Consider the following 17,935-nt stretch of genomic DNA (forward strand, 5'->3'; position numbering starts at 1 on the left):
ACACATACGTGTCAGGGCCAGCCAGAGGGTCAGTGTGTTAACAGCAGCCTTAGGAGGAGGAAGAGTTCTATTATCACTCAGAGACAAACACAAGGAGCGAGTGGGTGAGGAGAGAGAGAGAGAGAGAGAGAGAGAGAGAGAGAGAGAGAGAGAGAGAGAGAGAGAGAGAGAGAGTATACAGTAGGCCTAGAGTACAATTTGAGTCAGAGTTTGTGTGTGTGTGTGGGCGGATTGGCTTTCTAACTCAAAATGCAATAATTCCTCTTACTCCTATCCAATTCTTCATATAGATAATTGTGTTTCAGTTATACTGTTGTCAACCTCACAACCATTCACAAACTCTTTGAATACCTTTCTCAAAGCCTCTCTCAAATGTTAAATGTTTACAAGCAAGTCGATGCTGAGTTGTACCCAGAAATATCTCACATTTTCTTTGTGCGTGAGAAAGAGACGAAGGCTTCCCCCTTATTTTCTATTCGTCTTCAATGTCCTAATTGAATTATTCATATGAGCATTAATGCTTTACTTTGTCAAATGGCTTTCTTGAATAATGTCTCCTCGCTCAGTGTGAATTGATGAATATTCAGTCTCATGAATAGTTAATGGCCTATAAGAGATTTTCTCCATGCATTTTTGATCACTCCATTTTATATATAGCAGGAGAATGGTCTTTGGGTATTGTAATCCTTATCGAACCTACAGAGATGTAGACAGAAGTAGAGAAACTAGAGCTAGACTGCACCTCAGATTAGAATGTCAGAGCTGGGTGGGTGGCTCTGGATATAAAGCGTAGCTAGAGGAGAAATTCTACAACAGGTAATGGGTCTTGTAATTTGGAATTACTCATTTAGAATTTGGAATTGCTCATTAAGAATTTAGTATTCCTCATCAAAAATGTTAAATTGCTCATTTGGAGTTTCTGATGAATATCAGCCTCTGTCATTCACCGTACTCATGCGCAATCTATTAAAAACACATTACTGTGTAAGCCTCAATGGAAACGCTTTACCTCACGTACTGTAGGCAAAATCTGGCTTAATCATATTGTACCAGGTACCTGTATGTAAGTACAGGGAGTTTCATAGTCCTTACCACTGCTAATTACTTTAATCCAAGTTAACACTAAAACGTGTACAACAAAAGAAGTATGCCTAAGTGCAGGATCAATGCATGTACCTACAAGCCCGTTCCAATAACTAACATAGGGTTATTTCACTACTACTGCAATACTCTGTTATAAAGACCTATTTTTAAGTCATGCATAGCTGTCTGTTTTAATACAGCGTCAGGTCACTTGGCAGACTAGCTCTCTGATAGGGAACCAGAGGGAAGAGTTTGGACGTGCGGTTGAGTTGTCTTGGGATCATTCTGTGACCGCTCCTACCTGTTGGCAGGTAGTTAGCTGGCAAACGTTCAGCACAGGGGCGCAGCGACTCGGTCGGTTTCCCAAACCTCAAACTCCTTCATTAGACTCTCTATCTGCCAGTGAGTCTCTGATAACAACTGAGCAGAGCTAGCCTTCTGACTATCAAACATGTAAGCCCTGAAACGGCATAACTCCCTTCTCACTCCTACAACATAACTACGAGTTGTGTGCTCTGGTGCTAATGATACGGTAGGCAAATGATGAATCATATAAACACTTCAGTAAACAAAGATTTCCAGTAAAAACTCTGTCGCAGAGTGATGTAACATCTACTCTGCCTTCATAATATGGCCACGGCCCTAACCACATCACACAGGAAGGGCCAGGGACTAGAAGAGAAGAGGACAGGAGGAGGAGGAGGAGGAGGAGGAAGTTTGGTAATGAGTACCCAATAGATGTTATTTCCCAGAACCTGGCAAAGACCCATATCGAAACATTGTAACTAGCATAAGATTCATAAAAATACAATTTTGAGAGAAGCAGCAAAAATCAATTTGTCAGTCCGTTCTCGAATAACAGACAGTACATTACCCAGAGATAAGACTAAATCCATTACAACATGGGCACAACCGCAATCTCTGTGTACAAATCTGTAAATCTCAGGGGATGTAGGCAAGCTAGTGGGACACTACAGGGGTCCTCTCCGGAAATATTCCACAGACATATAAGTCCACCAGCACGCGCACACACATATGAAAAATACCCTATTAGGTTGGTTGTGTAAGAGGAAGAGAGTACAGTCCAGCATGAAAAGGCTTCCTGATTCCCTCTCATATTCCTCAAGGCCTCCAATTACTTAATTAGATACACGGAGCTGACTGAACCACAAACACTTCTGGTTTTTGTTTCTACTTGGTAGTTAATTCCGCATAGGGCGGCGCACAATCGGCCCTGCGTCATCCGGGTTTGGCCGGGGTAGGCCGTCATTATAAATAAGAATTTGTTCTTAACTGACTTGCCTAGTTAAATAAAGGTTAAATTGAAAAAGAAATCTAAAATGTATTGCACTCACCTTGTGTACCAGGTCTGAATCAGTCCCTGATTAGAAGGAGAGGATGAAAACCAGAACCAGATTTGGGCAGTCCTGCACTAAGCCACCATTTAACTGTGTGAGGGAGAGATAGAGCAAGAGAGAGAGAGCGAGAGCAAGAGAGAGAGCGAGAGAGAGAAAGATGGGAGGAGTGTTGGGTTTAGTTGTATTGTGTATTGAATGTATCCATGTCTAATGTATGACAACAGGCTGTTGAGGGTATTGATCTCTGGCCTCAGTCTCCCCGCAAACAGATCAATGAAGCCTGGGCAGAGACTGCTGACTGGGCCTTACTGGACCTTCCACGGAACAACCCCCACAATTACCAATCACACATTAACACAACACAATGCAGGGCAGCACAGTAATGTGATATACAGTAGCATCACAACATGGCACAGATCACAGTACAACAAATGCCTCAAAAAACACATATAAATGTACACACTGCATCTCACCAAGATACACTAACAGAATACAGCTAAGCATTGTTTACAGTACTAACACACTACCAGATAACAAGCACAAGATAATGCTACTTTTGTAGATGATAGCATGCTGACTTGCCCTAGAAAACTGATCCCCTTGAAAAATCCCTTGAGAAACATTGTGACAAGGTATTTATTGGTCTCCGAGTTTTTACAGCCCCTTGCCCCAGCCACAATGTGAAACAATAAACAGAAATCCACAGAAAGCCAACCAATCACAGGCTTTTAACCGGTCCCTAATCTCGGTAAACAGGTTGCAGGTTTGCGTAACTGCGTCATGAAACACGATCCGGCAGATCTGGATGTAATGTATCGGTTATGGATGTAGCGTTTTCTGTACAGGTCATTATCGTGTGCCCAGAGGGCTGTAAATCTATCAGACGCACCCTGATGACATCATATCCCCAGGGAGATGGATGGGGGCTCAGTGCCAGGTCTAGAGATCTTTCTTCTCTCCCTTTCTCTCTCTCTCTCTCTCTCTTTCTCTCTCTCTCTCTCTCTCTCTCTCCCTTTATTTTATTTTTCTACCTTTCATTCGTTGGAGGAGGAGGACTAGAGGGAATGAGACCTGTCCGTGTAGGCCAGGTTTGTGTGTTATTATAACATGGTTGGAGTCTTAATCAAGCTGATGACAGATAGCCTCGGAGGTCTGAATGGAGTTCTACTGTCAGAGAAATGAAATGTCTAATAGCAAACATGTGTATCGCTCCTCAGAGAGAGAAAGGGAGATACGGAGAGAGACAGAGCAATCGAGAGAAAGAGAGAGAAAGAGAAAGAGTGACTGTCTGCCACCACATTTCTGCCTGTCAGTATCACTTTCTGAGATCCTACTATTTCCCTTGTCACTCTACAGAAGGCTTTCTCTGTGGAGGTTGAGGATTTGACCTTCAGTCTCACCCTCAATGACAGATGAATGTATGAAAAGCCAGTGCACAAACAATCCCCTATTGGAGGTTTTATTTTGCCTGGCCATTGGCCGCACGACAGAATAATAAAGACATCATTTCCATCAGCACAAACAGATAGCCAGTTACCCAGCTCTGACATGATGATGTGTTTGCTTTCATAGCATATACTGCAACATTATTCTAAGTGACACTTGGCCTACAGAAATATTACAGCTGTGTACCAAACGTATTCTACTGTAGTAAGCTGGGTCGGACATTACCGCCCTCGGTAGACAAGGTCAAACACAAGCCTGTAATACAGTAACGGTAATTGCATGATTCTTTAATGGGATTGTGGTACTGCTGACATAAATATGACCATATGAATTACTCTAACATATCATCTATTCCAAAACACTTCATCGTATGGGACTTCATTATGGCTGGAGGGGAACTAGGCTAGTCTGTTTCTGGGTTTGTCACACGTTAACATCAAGAGTATCTCACAAACAGGCAGGTATTTACGTTTACATTTTAGTCATTTAGCAGACGCTCTTATCCAGAGCGACTTACAGTAGTGAATGCATACATTTCATACATTTTATTTTCTCATTTATTTTTTATTTTTTTTGTGTGTGTAGCCTACACGTGGGTGTAGCCTACAAACACACACACACACACACACACACACACACACACACACACACACACACACACACACACACACACACACACACACACACACACACACACACACACACACACACACACACACACACACACACACGCAGGCAGATAAGATCATTGAGATTTAAATAAGATTCACATGACCACAGCCTGCTTGCCAACAGTTATAAAGGCAGCAGCTGAGTGCCGAGTGCCAAGTCTGAGACAACACAATATTGTATCTGATAGCAGGAGGATATGAAGATCTAAAGGTGACAACAGAGTCCCAAATGGCACCCTATACCCTATGTAGTGTTTGAAATCCTTTTTAAAGGAAACAGAAACACGTTAACTGCTGGGAGGATTTGCGTCGATGTTGACATCGCTGGTGAGTGAGTATGCACTGCAGACTGGTTAGTATCCACTTACACACTAGGACAGGAGAGAAGAGTAGTGAACACACTGTTCTAGCTAGAGGAGATGGCATTTGCAACTACACTACTATGTTCAAGTCGAACTCTGCATCGTCTTGCTGATGAGATGTTGCAGACTATTTTCTATGTGTCAACTGTTACATATTTTGGAATGATTCACATCTTCCGATGGTTTTGATATTAACACTGGCGCGTTAAAACAAGTGAGAGGAACAGTCTCATTCTAGAGCAGACTAGCCCCCTCTAGTGTTGAATCAGCCCCACTTCGCTGTCCCCCCACACCCACTGCAGCACTACTGAAACAGAACCCAGCTCTACTTAAAGACCATGGAGGAAGAGAGAGAGAGAGAGAGAGAGAGAGAGAGAGAGAGAGAGAGAGAGAGAGAGAGAGAGAATAGGCTCCTGTCCCATTGTCTCAGAGAGAGTATCAGCTGTAGATGTCCAGAGCAGAGCAACGTATCCGTGTCATCTCATTGTTGTGAGTCGTACAGAGTGTTTTTAACGGGACGCTGAGAGGAAAGGGATCCGATACTGCGACTGCTACCGTCATGATATGACTGTGAAAGCTGAGAGCCATCTAGGTCCGACAACAATGAGTGGGGATTATGAATGAATAGGATCCTGGAGTGTGTGGTTGATTGTCATTCACAGCTCAAACCTCTGGTTTTCATCCTCTCCTTCTGATCAGGGACTGATTCAGACCTGGTACACGAGGTGAGTGGAATGAACTACCAGGTAGAAACAAAAAAACAGATGTGTTTCGGGCCCTCCAAGACCGGAAGTGAACAGCCCTGTACTAAAGCAATTTTTTTTGGACCACACACTGCCTTCAAAAGAGTTAACCAACATTGTAAAATGTAGCCTACAAGCAACAAACTACTGCAAACATGCTGTCAACATTGTCATTTACTGATGACCTAAGGAGACGAACCTCTGGCGCACCAAACCTTAATCTAAATTAACTTTATTGATCAGTCATGTTAACATCAATACAAATCCTCCCAGCAGTTAATGTGTTTCTGGAGGCAGCTAGATTAAGTTCATAGACTAATGTGTCACTCAGTGCATTCACAAACTCAGTGAAAGCAGTTCTCTACAAGAATGTGTGAGAGAATGTGTGTGTGAGAGAGAGAGAGAGAGAGAGAGAGAGAGAGAGAGAGAGAGAGAGACACACACAAACACACACGCACACACACACACTTTTCTAATTACAAGGAGTAACTAAATCATGTGTGTGTGTAATTGAGGGTAGAGTTCCTAAACTGCAGGCCCAGCAGCATGCAAAGCTGCATCAACACAAGTGTGGACTGGCTGGATTTCAGTACAGTACAGGAGTCAGCAATCTATCATGGTTTAGGTGGACTTCAAACACCAGTCTCTATAGATGTATCCAAAAAGCAGTCAGGTTTACCAGACAATATCCTTTATTAAGTGTATTAATGCCGCATGTGTAGTATTGACTGAATTATGTCAGATAATGAGCGATAGGAGCAAAGATAATCACAGATAATTATTATTTTTCGAATAGAGAGAGGTAGCAACCTTAAATGAGAAACAGACAATTTGAAGACTATTTTCTTGATGCCAAATAGAATGGAGAAGATTAGATTAGAAGGTAACTTTGTTTGTGATGTCAGTCTATTAAAGCATACTAAATATCATGTTCTGTCAATACACTGTAATTCAAAGACATTCATCAGTTTAGCAGTCCAAATGTACAGTCTGTTATATTATATACAGTATGTCACCTCTTCCAGATCATGTCTGTCGAATGACCTCACTTAGCATCTAGTGGAATCCTCCTCTAACATCCTGACAGGGTCATGCCAGTCACACACACACACACACACGCACACACACACACACACACACACACACACCAGCCAGAAACCCATTGCTGAAACCCATTCTTGTTTTGGCTAACATACGGCTTTCTGCCTTGTTTAGCAGTGATTCAGTATCCTCAAACACAACTTTGCCATTTGATTTAGGCACAGAAATGTGCTAACAATGATCAAGTTCATCCTCCTCTAAATCTAGAGGCCAGTTAGTTAGTGGGGCGGGAAGGCAGCATACCACCGAGACAAAGAGACTAGCTAATCTCTGACAAGCAGAGATGGATTAAGAGAGAGAGAAGGGTCAGGCCTGGGAATGTTTTAGACAAATCACTCCTTGGACCAACGCAGCTGGAGTTTGTCAACCTCCTCACAGAGCTAACAAGGCAGTCCAAGATAAGATCACAGGGAGGCTGAGGAGGAGGAAAGCATCATGACAAAACAGAACCATGAAGGAATGAACATTTAATGTTTTAACACATCCAATTCATCCTGCTAACTCACACCGCCAGAGAAAATGAGAAAGGGCTCATATAACGCTGGGACCGTGTTGGCTATCAACGAGACGTAATCCAAAGCAGTGATAAGGGAAGGATTATTTGTCTGTCTACTTTTCTGTGTGAAAGGCTAAGGTCTACTCTATAGTTTCACAGATTAACTGTACTCCTGGATTCAAAGGGAGGGGAGTTGTTTTAAAAATGTAGATTTCCACCTAAATAGACACCCCAAAAAGTAATTAGAGGGCCATGAACAATACCTAGTCATGCTTATACTATCATAAAGATTAAGATCTCACCTTTTTGGTAAAAAATTGTTATAAATTGCTGAGGTGTAGCCACTTTTGAAGACACAAGCTCAAGAACACAGTACAAATATGATGAAGAAAAAAAAATCCTATTCAACAAAATTGGGGGAACAGGGCTTGAAATTATTGAAATTCTTTCTAAATATAGTAACAATCAAATAATAAATGACTTACTATAATATTTCATATTTCTTATAACTGTAAAATAAATATGATCATACTTAGTGATAGTACAAAATTGACACCATTTAATATAACTGACGACAAAGTATTTTCTGCCCACTGTCCTCTGGGCGACGCAAAGATGGCATTCAAATGTCTGCTGGCTCGTTACAACTTCAGCTTTAAGCAGAACGTGGTCCTGTTTAAATTCCACTAAATTATTTCGTATTTTTTCAGGTTCTGAGAACATCACAGCGAGACTGCTTTTGCTGCAATCTCTAGGGTCTCCCGTTTCATATGCCGTATTGTAACGGTAGCTGCGAGGTTCACAGGCAGTGGAATTCGATCCTTTGTCTGGATAGGCCAGAAAATGTGATGTGGTGTTCCCTATGCAAATGAGGTGTCAGGTTTCACATTCTGCATCTCAGATGAGAGCAGAGAACAACGAGCGAAGCGGGACAACCAGCGCGTTCATGGAGTGCACAGCAAATGATGTCGCGCCATTCACAGAGATCTCCGTACACCAAAATGTCGGTCGGAATTGGTCCAGAACCGCTCAAAGCCCCCAAAATAAGGGACTTAACGTTTAAGAGGTTTTAAACATGCTTTTAATCTATAAAATGTATCTGGCTCTGTGACACTGGATCTGAATAGAACGTACAACAACAAGTCATCGGTTCTGTTCGTTGTCCGTCAAACCTAAACCATTTGATCCCTCCATCCTCTAAGCACCACATGACATTAAATCAGAAGGCTGCAAAGGAACATTGCATATAATCTGCCTCCTCTTTAGCTCCCCTCCCTCTTCCTCTCGGTGACGAGGATATCCGACTCCCTTCAATCTCTCCCATTTCCAATTATAGCCCTGTGTCAACATGGAGATGAGAGCGAGAAAGAGAGAAAGAAACAGATCTGATTAAACAGCAGCTAGAGTGAGGAGTCAGGCATCTTCCATCTCGGATAAAAGAGGGGGAAACGGAGGAGAAGCGGAGGAGAGGATAGGGGGACCCGGAGGAGAGGCTGGCCCCTGGCCCTGGCCTTTAGTTAAAGACAGGCAGATATGCATTCAGTCAGGCTAATTAGTGCACAACGTCCCTGTTAGCACTAGAAGCTAACCGCTAACATAAAACATCCACCTGCTGCACTGCCACTGATACACAGAGAACAAACACACTGATAACATGTGGAACACTCAACTCATTGCTAACAACCCAGGAATGAGAATGAGGATGAGGGATTAAAAAAATAGCATGAATACAGAGAAACCGGTCAACGGTAACATTCACATCAGGATGTCTCCACTGTGCTCGTTACACAAACCACTCTGGTACAAAGACTATTCCCGGAGCCATTAATGGCTTTGATATTTGGATGTTGCATGGGAGTCTATAATAGAGCTGCTTTGAGTCAGAGTTGAACTCAGGTTGTTGTGAATAACCTCAGTCAGAGGTTCCTTTTTTTGGCCAATGTTCCAGAGCTGAATGCCTGGCTAACTAGCGCGAAGCATCTTTCCCTGATTACATTCACATAGAACTGGAGGAAATTGGCCCCTCCATCATCTAAATTTGTAAACCTCCTGACCCAATGCGTTTCAGTGAGCACTAAAACAAAGGAGTGATTTTGCGGGTCTCTTAGGAATTCCCCTGCTGTTCATTTTACAATTAGAAGCTTATCCAGCCCAGCTTAGCTACTAGCGCCGACACAACCACACTAGCTAATCAGCTTGGTCACGGTGGCGAGGCTCTTAAACAAACGTGACCCACGTGTGTGTGTGTGTGTGTGTGTGTGTGTGTGTGTGTGTGTGTGTGTGTGTGTGTGTGTGTGTGTGTGTGTATGCACGATTGTGTGTGGGTGCGTGATGGTGTGTGCGCTCGTGCGTACGCGCGTGTGAGCATTTGTGACTTTCCTCTGGCACTGGAGTCTGAATGAGTGGCAACTCACAGTGGAAACCTCATTCAAGGGGAACCCCAGTGGCTTAAGTAAATAAATGCTCATAGCAAGCTTCTAATGCTACACAGGGACTTCAATGCACATGGAGAGATTACCTTTCTAATCATATAGTAATGTACATATTGGGATATCAGCAATACACTCAAAGCGAAAGCCTACTCTTCAGCCGTCAAGTTTTCTGGCTCCTTGTTTGACCTCCCGCAGTCCCACAGTGAGCTCAGTGCATAACACGTCCTCTCCCAACCCCAGTCCCAGACCTCCAGGAGGGACTCAACAGCATACCGTTTCACAACAGCATACCAGCATTGACTGAGGCCAATGCTATCTACGACATCAGAATAACATACAGTCTCACTGAAGTTCTTACTACGATCAAAATCAAGTTCTAGCATGCACTCTTGGAAGCTAATAAATCCTGCCAGAAGAAGAGAGAGCCTGGCACTATAAGGTTATGCTGCATTTATATCAAAATGATTGAGTTATTGACATATTACTCTAGATACCCCGATTCATGTTGTTAAGTTCAAAAGAATACAATATAACAATTGCTGGTGCCATTCAAACCAATGAGGGTTTGGAACTTTAAAACCAATTATTTCAGAATCCTCATTTTGCAGATAGAACCTTATAGTCCCAAAACGCTCAAAGAGCTGGATTATTTTGATCCCATTCCCGGTTTTGCAGAGGGAAGATTCCCGTTAAGTACACATTCCAGCTATGAAGGGGCGTTGCCGGCACATTCCAGCTGCAGAGGGACCATGCCGGAACATTCCAGGCCATAAAATCCCCCATCCGTCTCTCTATCCCTGACTCTGCCTCCACTCTCTTTCTCCACCGGCACACTCAGGCTCTCGTTAACTCCACAGACGAGAATACTGAGGTACAACGCCAGGGAGAGGCCCCACACGGCACATACACAGACTACATACTACTGTAGAGAGACAGAGGTGTGTGTGTGTGTGTGTGTGTGTGTGTGTGTGTGTGTGTGTGTGTGTGTGTGTGTGTGTGTGTGTGTGTGTGTGTGTGTGTGTGTGTGTGTGTGTGTGTGTGTGTGTGTGTGTGTGTGTGTGTGTGTGTGTGTGTGTGTGGTCTTCCACTTGCTCAGGTGAATGTCCTCTCTGAACCCTCAGGTGAGATTTGAACAGGAAGTGACACCTGATCATGTGACAGCTTCCTGCTCACCTGTTCACCTGTCAACAAATCATTCAAACAGTCCCAGGCAGAGCACTGACCCATAGAGGAGAAGGAAGGTAGAGAATCAAACACCATACTTGTCCTGGACTGGTTGAGAGAAGGATGGGTTCCACCTATAGAATCTGGTCCTTTTCTATGTTTCTCACAGTTCTCAGCCTATATGTTTTGTACTATACCATTGTTGTGTTTAGCCTCAAGGGAACAGGCATGGGCCCTTTGTTAGGCATAGAGTGATACATGACTTGAGGCATAGTGCAAATAGAGCTGAATTAAAATGAATTCCTGGTTTCACTTGGGGAAGTCAAAAGTCTGTCACCCTTTCCTCTTCTTGAACTTTATTGTGGGTGAACTGAGTCTAAGCTTTATCTTTATCACACGCTTCCCTTACTTCTCTCCCTCTCCCTCCCTCCCTCTCTCCTGCTCTTTCTCTCTCTCTGTTTGAACTAGAGGAATTCCTCCAGGAAAAACAGGCCAGTCTCCTCTCTCTGTTTGCCAAGAAAACGTCCTGGTGGAAGAGAGACTCCCTCCCTCATCTCTGACAACCCAGCTTCCCATCTCAACCCTCCCCTAGAGCCCTTATCCTCTCCTCTCACCAACTCTTCTAAAACACTCTCACCCTCCATAGTGCATATTCACTGTTTTGAAATGAAGGTCTATAGTAGCCTCAGGAGCACTCTGTGGAGTAGCACCATGGTGTAGCCGGAGGACAGCTAGCTTCTGTCCTCCTCTGGTTACATTGACTTCAATACAAAACCTAGAAGGCTCATGGTTCTCACCCCCTTCCATAGACTTACACAGTAATTATGGCAACTTCCGAAGGATGTCCTCCAACCTATCTGAGCTCTTGCAGCATGAACTGACATGTTGTCCACCCAATCAAAGGATCAGAGAATGAATCTAGTACTTAGAAAATAGGTGAACACTTTTGAACAAATTAATTTCTTCTAAAATGGAGAGAGAGAGAGAGAGAGAGAGAGAGAGAGAGAGAGAGAGAGAGAGAGAGAGAGAGCTATATTTCGTAGTATATATTTCTTCACTTACTAGCCTACTCAAACACCTGGCTCAAACAAAGAGGTATACTATGTTATCTAGCTGGCTATGGCTATCCAACACTGTAACTCCTCCAAGTCAAGGTAGGCTTTTGGTTTTAGTAATTTATTGCCACTGGGGCCGGCCAGTGTAACTGTTAAACTGCTTGCTGCTGACTATACACTGACTATACACTGACTATGCACAAGTACAGTGAAATGCTTTTCTTGCAAACTCAAAACCAAACAATGTAATAATCAATAACAATGTATTACTATAAAAAACACTAGAAATAGAATAGGAAATATGAAGTACACAATAAAGTAAGTAAGTAAGCATACTATACTACTATATGTATGTAGTGGGTTTACTATGACGTGCCAACAATGTAGGCTGTGTGTAGCGGTTAGCGTTCATGATATGAAGGTTTGGCTTGAATACATTTTTTTTTCCTGGTCACAGACAACTGATGTGTTGTGCACTGAAGTCCACAAGCGAAGGGAAAGGGTGAGAGGAGGAGAGCGCGTAAATAGATGTAAGAAGGAATTATATATACAATGAGCTGTTTACATGTGGCTGCTATGAAAGTGAACTGTGTTTGCGTGTGATCAGGGGTGTATTCATTGCGCCGATTCTGTTGAAAAACATTTCTTAAATGGAATAAACGTACCTGAATTTGTCCAATAGAAATGCTTGTTTACAACTGTTGGACTAATGATTACACCCTAGATCAGCTATATGCAGGCAAGAGTGCGCAAGGTGGTATTGAACACGTCACAGTCTGTCACTTTGATTACTCAAAATGTTCTCGACCTGTGCACCTACGTTGTAAACTTAATTCATTGGCTAGGTTGCAGCAACCTCATGATGGGTACAGGGAAAATTCTAGTATCATGTAGTAGCCTAAACCTATTGATGTTACATTGAACTGGGTGAATGGAATATGAATGGCAGTCATCCAACATGCTGTAATAGAAACAAAAATAACCATCCTCCCTCATCTTAAACGGCACAGACCGCGACTGGTGTGAGTGTGTCTGGGCACGTCTGTGCCTCCGTGTTGTGCGTAGGTTCACAGCAGGTTCAGTCAGGCAGGAGTCCTTCCCTTGACCTTTGAACCCAGCCACAAAAACAAGAGGTCAGGGAGAATAACTATCTTATCACCCTCAGTAACATCACTAGTCAGTCTCACAGGGGATGGTCACAATGGATCTCCAGGAAAGACCAATGGATCAATGATTCTTGTTACTGAAGCCCATTGGTACTCAGTAAATGCCATTGACTGGCCACTAGCCATTGATTGGTCACTTTATTACTGTAAGATCTCCATACAGATGACCTAGTCCAGCCGTACACAGCAGGCAGACTGGGGGTCTGGATCCAGAACCAGAACCGTGTCCCGACCAAAAAACAGTTGGTAGTGCATCGCAATGGCAATGCCTGGGTTATGGGTTCAATTTCCAAGAGGGACCGGTATGAAAATGTATGCACTCTACTGTAAGTTGCTCTGGATAAGAGTGTCTACAAAATAAAAATGTGATCAGCCCTTTGAACGGCCATTCAAACTTCCCCCCCTATTCCCTATGGGTGGTGATCAAAAGTAGTACCCTATATAACGTTACACTGGGGACACAGACTCTCTACCATGATATCTGCTGATATGAAGGCCAGAGCAGGTATAGCAAAGGCAAAGGAAACCTTGAACCTTGCTAGATAGGAGGCAAGTTCACAATCACCTGGTCAACTATTAACATGCTCTACCACTCACTACTGCTGACCTGGTTTATCATAGATGCATACCCACACACCTCTCTCTCATTGAGTCCACGTGGTCTCCTCGATCGTGGCTACGGTTGCATCACAAACAGATACAGTTTGTTTTGTCTGTGTGTGTATCCGTGACATGTGAGTGTGTATAGGTATGCTTGTAAGTATCTTCATGTCTGTACATGACCGGGTGATTAGGGGTTTACATGTGTTTATGTCAGTGGTGGCTGGTGGGTCGGAGATAAAGGAGAACAGGGTCATTGTAATGACTGGGATGGAATAAATTAAATGGTGTAATGATTGTCTTGAGTATCTTTCCATCCATTCCAGTCCAGCCATTATGATAAGCCTGTCCTCCTAAATCTACGCTCTCCAGCCTCCTCTAGGACGGTGTCCCGTTGAAAGTCACTGAGCTCTTCAGTAAGGCCATTCTACTGCCAATGTTTGTCTATGGAGATTGCATGGAGGTGTGCTCGATTTTATACATCTGTCAGCAGCTGGTGTGGCTGAAATAGCCAAATCCACCAATTTGAAGGGGTGTCCACATACTTTGTATATATAGTGCAAGAGCAGAATGAAGACAGACCTACCTCACTGCTGACTCCTCCATGATCCCCCTCCTTTCTCTCTTGAACTCTCTCAGTAGATTCTCCGTCTAATGCACCTATCTCGCAGTCTGGAAATGCAGTCTGCTCTGCCCTCTTCTCTTTCCACTATTTTCTCTCTCCCTCTCTCCTCTCTTATTACCCTCTCACTTACTCTACCCTCCCCTCTCACTTACTCTACCCTCCCCTCTCACTTACTCTACCCTCCCCTCTCACTTACTCTACCCTCCCCTCTCACTTACTCTACCCTCCCCTCTCACTTACTCTACCCTCCCCTCTCACTTACTCTACCCTCCCCTCTCACTTACTCTACCCTCCCCTCTCACTTACTCTACCCTCCCCTCTCACTTACTCTACCCTCCCCTCTCACTTACTCTACCCTCCCCTCTCACTTACTCTACCCTCCCCTCTCACTCTATCACTTGCTTACTCCCCTCTCGCTGTTTAACTCTCAATGTCCTCCACCTTCCCACTTTCTCTCCCTCTTTTCGCATCTCTTTTTCTCTCTCTCTCTTGCTCTTTCCACTCCCTCCCTCTCTCTCCCTCTCTCCCCTCCCTCCCTCTCTACCTCTCCCCTCCCTCCCTTTCTCTCCCTCCCTCCCTCCCTCTCCCCCTCTCTCTCGCACTCTTTCTTTCTCTCTCGCTCTCTCCCTCTCTGCAGACAGTTGACTCAGAGCCAGGGTCCAGAGGGCAGTATGAGTGGAATTTAAACAGGGCAGAGAGCAGAAACAATCGTTCCTTTGCGGCTAATATATTTTTCTTTCTCCCCGAGCTGAACTCGTGCACACACATGGGTTATATTCCCTACACAGCTAAGGCAAGGTGCACACACACACAGACACAGAAACACACCCATACACATGGATTACATTCCCAGAGGAGCAGACAGCTGTATTTAAGCGCGACGCTCATTCCCATCTTTCTCTCCATCTGCTCCCTCCTTCACTTGCTCCCTCCATCCGTTCGGCCCTGTCTGCTCCCTCACTCCCCTGCCTCTCCTCTTCCTGTCTTCTCCTTTCCAATCAGTAACTCTTGTCAGAGGCAGTGACAGCGGCCAGCTTAACCCCCCCCCCCCCCCCCCCCCATCTCACTCTATCTGTTGCGCCAAACACTCAACCCGACCCCAAGACCACCCCTAATCAAGTAACCTTCACAGCCAAGGCAAGGTACACACACACAGATGACACACACACACATGCATATTATCCATGTGGGACTGCGCTAATGGGCTACTGAATGTTACATAATGGCAAAATACTCAACTCTGAAGACTTTGTTGAATCTCGAAAGCTTGGTCAAAAGCTAAAAGTAGAAGTGATAAATCATATGACCCACACGTTGAGGTTTGTGTATTCCAAAAGTCCACGGAAGGTCCCAGACAGACAGACAGACAGACAGACAGACAGACAGACAGACAGACAGACAGACAGACAGACAGACAGACAGACAGACAGACAGACAGACAGACAGACAGACAGACAGACAGACAGACAGACAGACAGACAGACAGACAGACAGACAGACAGACAGACAGACAGACAGACAGACAGACAGACAGACAGACAGACAGACAGACAGACAGACAGACAGACAGACAGACAGACAGACAGACAGACAGACAGACAGACAGACAGACAGACAGACAGACAGACAGACAGACAGACAGACAGACAGACAGACAGACAGACAGACAGACAGACAGACAGACAGACAGACAGACAGACAGACAGACAGACAGACAGACAGACAGACAGACAGACAGACAGACAGACAGACAGACAGACAGACAGACAGACAGACAGACAGACAGACAGACAGACAGACAGACAGACAGACAGACAGACAGACAGACAGACAGACAGACAGACAGACAGACAGACAGACAGACAGACAGACAGACAGACAGACAGACAGACAGACAGACAGACAGACAGACAGACAGACAGACAGACAGACAGACAGACAGACAGACAGACAGACAGACAGACAGACAGACAGACAGACAGACAGACAGACAGACAGACAGACAGACAGACAGACAGACAGACAGACAGACAGACAGACAGACAGACAGACAGACAGACAGACAGACAGACAGACAGACAGACAGACAGACAGACAGACAGACAGACAGACAGACAGACAGACAGACAGACAGACAGACAGACAGACAGACAGACAGACAGACAGACAGACAGACAGACAGACAGACAGACAGACAGACAGACAGACAGACAGACAGACAGACAGACAGACAGACAGACAGACAGACAGACAGACAGACCCTTAATGCATTACAGATGCCCCTCTCTACTGTTTCACACTTCCCATCTATCTTTCTATTCCTGTTCCACCTCCTTCCTTCTTTTCATCTATCGTTCCACTCCTTCTGTTCCAGCTCTGTCTTCCTTTCCAGCTGTGCTATGTCAGTCTCAACCCTCCTTCCCTCCATCTTTGCATTAGGGAGGCCTTGGAGAATCAACAGCTTAACCACACCTGTCTCAGCAAGGCTTCTGAGTCTGATGCTACATGGCGTTCAAACTATAATGGTTGGTACCACATAACTGGTTGGAAGGTACCGCAGTAGACTGGAGCTCTACATTGCTTTGCACTGTGAGTGACAAGTTAATGTTTCTTGCCACAGCTTAGTCATTGGTTCCGGTTGGTTCTGATTGGTTCCGGGTTAGTTCCGGCCCAGCAATACTAAGCTGTGGCAAGAAACATTAACGTGGTCACTCGCAGCACACAACAATGTAGAGTCTATCAATGTAGAGTCTATCAATGTAGTCTATCCAGTCTAGCACGTGACCTTCTATCTCAACAGCCTGGAGATACTGTCTCCGCTTGTCATTCCCACTACACAAACTCTTCCTCAGCCCTGTCCACATAACTCACTGTGGTCACTGTGGTCTCTCTGATAGTCCAGGGCACACTAGTATGATTGAAGTTGGCTTAGTATGCTGCTGTTTTTTCCTTTACACTGTTTTCTAAGAGCTCCCCAAACACAAAGACTCAGCTGTACTAGTGGAGATGGTTTCTCATTGATACTGCCCATTTTCCAACCTTCACTATCTCTCCAGCAGAATGTATAGTGTATAGCCTCTGTTGTGTTCTGCTTCATTCATAAGCCAGGGAGGGTGCTGCCAAATGAGAGCAGGCTATGATGTTATCTTCAACACGAGGTAGGGCAGGAGAGGTTTACAAGGTTTGTTTTTGTGAGGCATGGTAGAAAGCCAAAATAACACCAGGTTTACTGTGAGTGTCTATAATTCTGCCATATATGAACAAAAGCGCTGGTAAGCACCGCATTCCGTTGGTAGTATACGATCTTTCCTAATTGGCTGCAAATTTAACTGCGCATATCTTTGGCAGATTCCCCCCCCCTCTTCTTAAAACATCCCTTAAGAAACACTCTTAAGTCATATTCAACAGTGAGATCCATATCAGCAGTCCATCAGCAGATCGTTAACACAACGTGAATTTCTCAACCAGGCTGCAAGTTATCTAATCCATTTGTTGTTTTGTTTGCTGGGAACGTTAGCTATTGTTTAGCTCTGGTCCAGGTCGCTAGTGCACATTCCCTGGACCAGAGCTAGCCAACATTATATCAAGCAAGCCACTTTTATTCCACATTCAATATTAGATAGGCCTCCTCGC

The 17,935-nt window shown here is 44.4% G+C and overlaps 1 protein-coding gene across 8 annotated transcripts in view; it reads right to left on the reverse strand.

Moving 5' to 3' along the window:
• Positions 1–17,935, reverse strand: part of plekha6 (pleckstrin homology domain containing, family A member 6) — a 166,921-nt gene that overhangs the window by 100,867 nt on the left and 48,119 nt on the right. For 4 of the 8 annotated variants that reach the window (XM_082959142.1, XM_082959139.1, XM_082959143.1 and 1 more), the window contains exon 3: positions 2,439–2,531. The exons of 2 other annotated variants lie outside the window; for them this stretch is intronic. Coding sequence is in view for 1 of the 6 variants with exons in the window: in XM_082959135.1 (XP_082815261.1) it covers positions 14,264–14,283 (20 nt within the window). In the remaining 5 variants the exon portion in view is untranslated. Of the gene's footprint in view, positions 1–2,438; positions 2,532–14,263; positions 14,442–17,935 lie in introns of those variants that run through there. 2 more of the 8 variants (XM_082959144.1, XM_082959135.1) reach the window with 2 other exon arrangements.

The sequence above is a fragment of the Salmo salar genome, chromosome 12 (assembly GCF_965601325.2).
Source record: "Salmo salar chromosome 12, fSalSal1, whole genome shotgun sequence".
Taxonomy (NCBI): domain Eukaryota; kingdom Metazoa; phylum Chordata; class Actinopteri; order Salmoniformes; family Salmonidae; genus Salmo; species Salmo salar.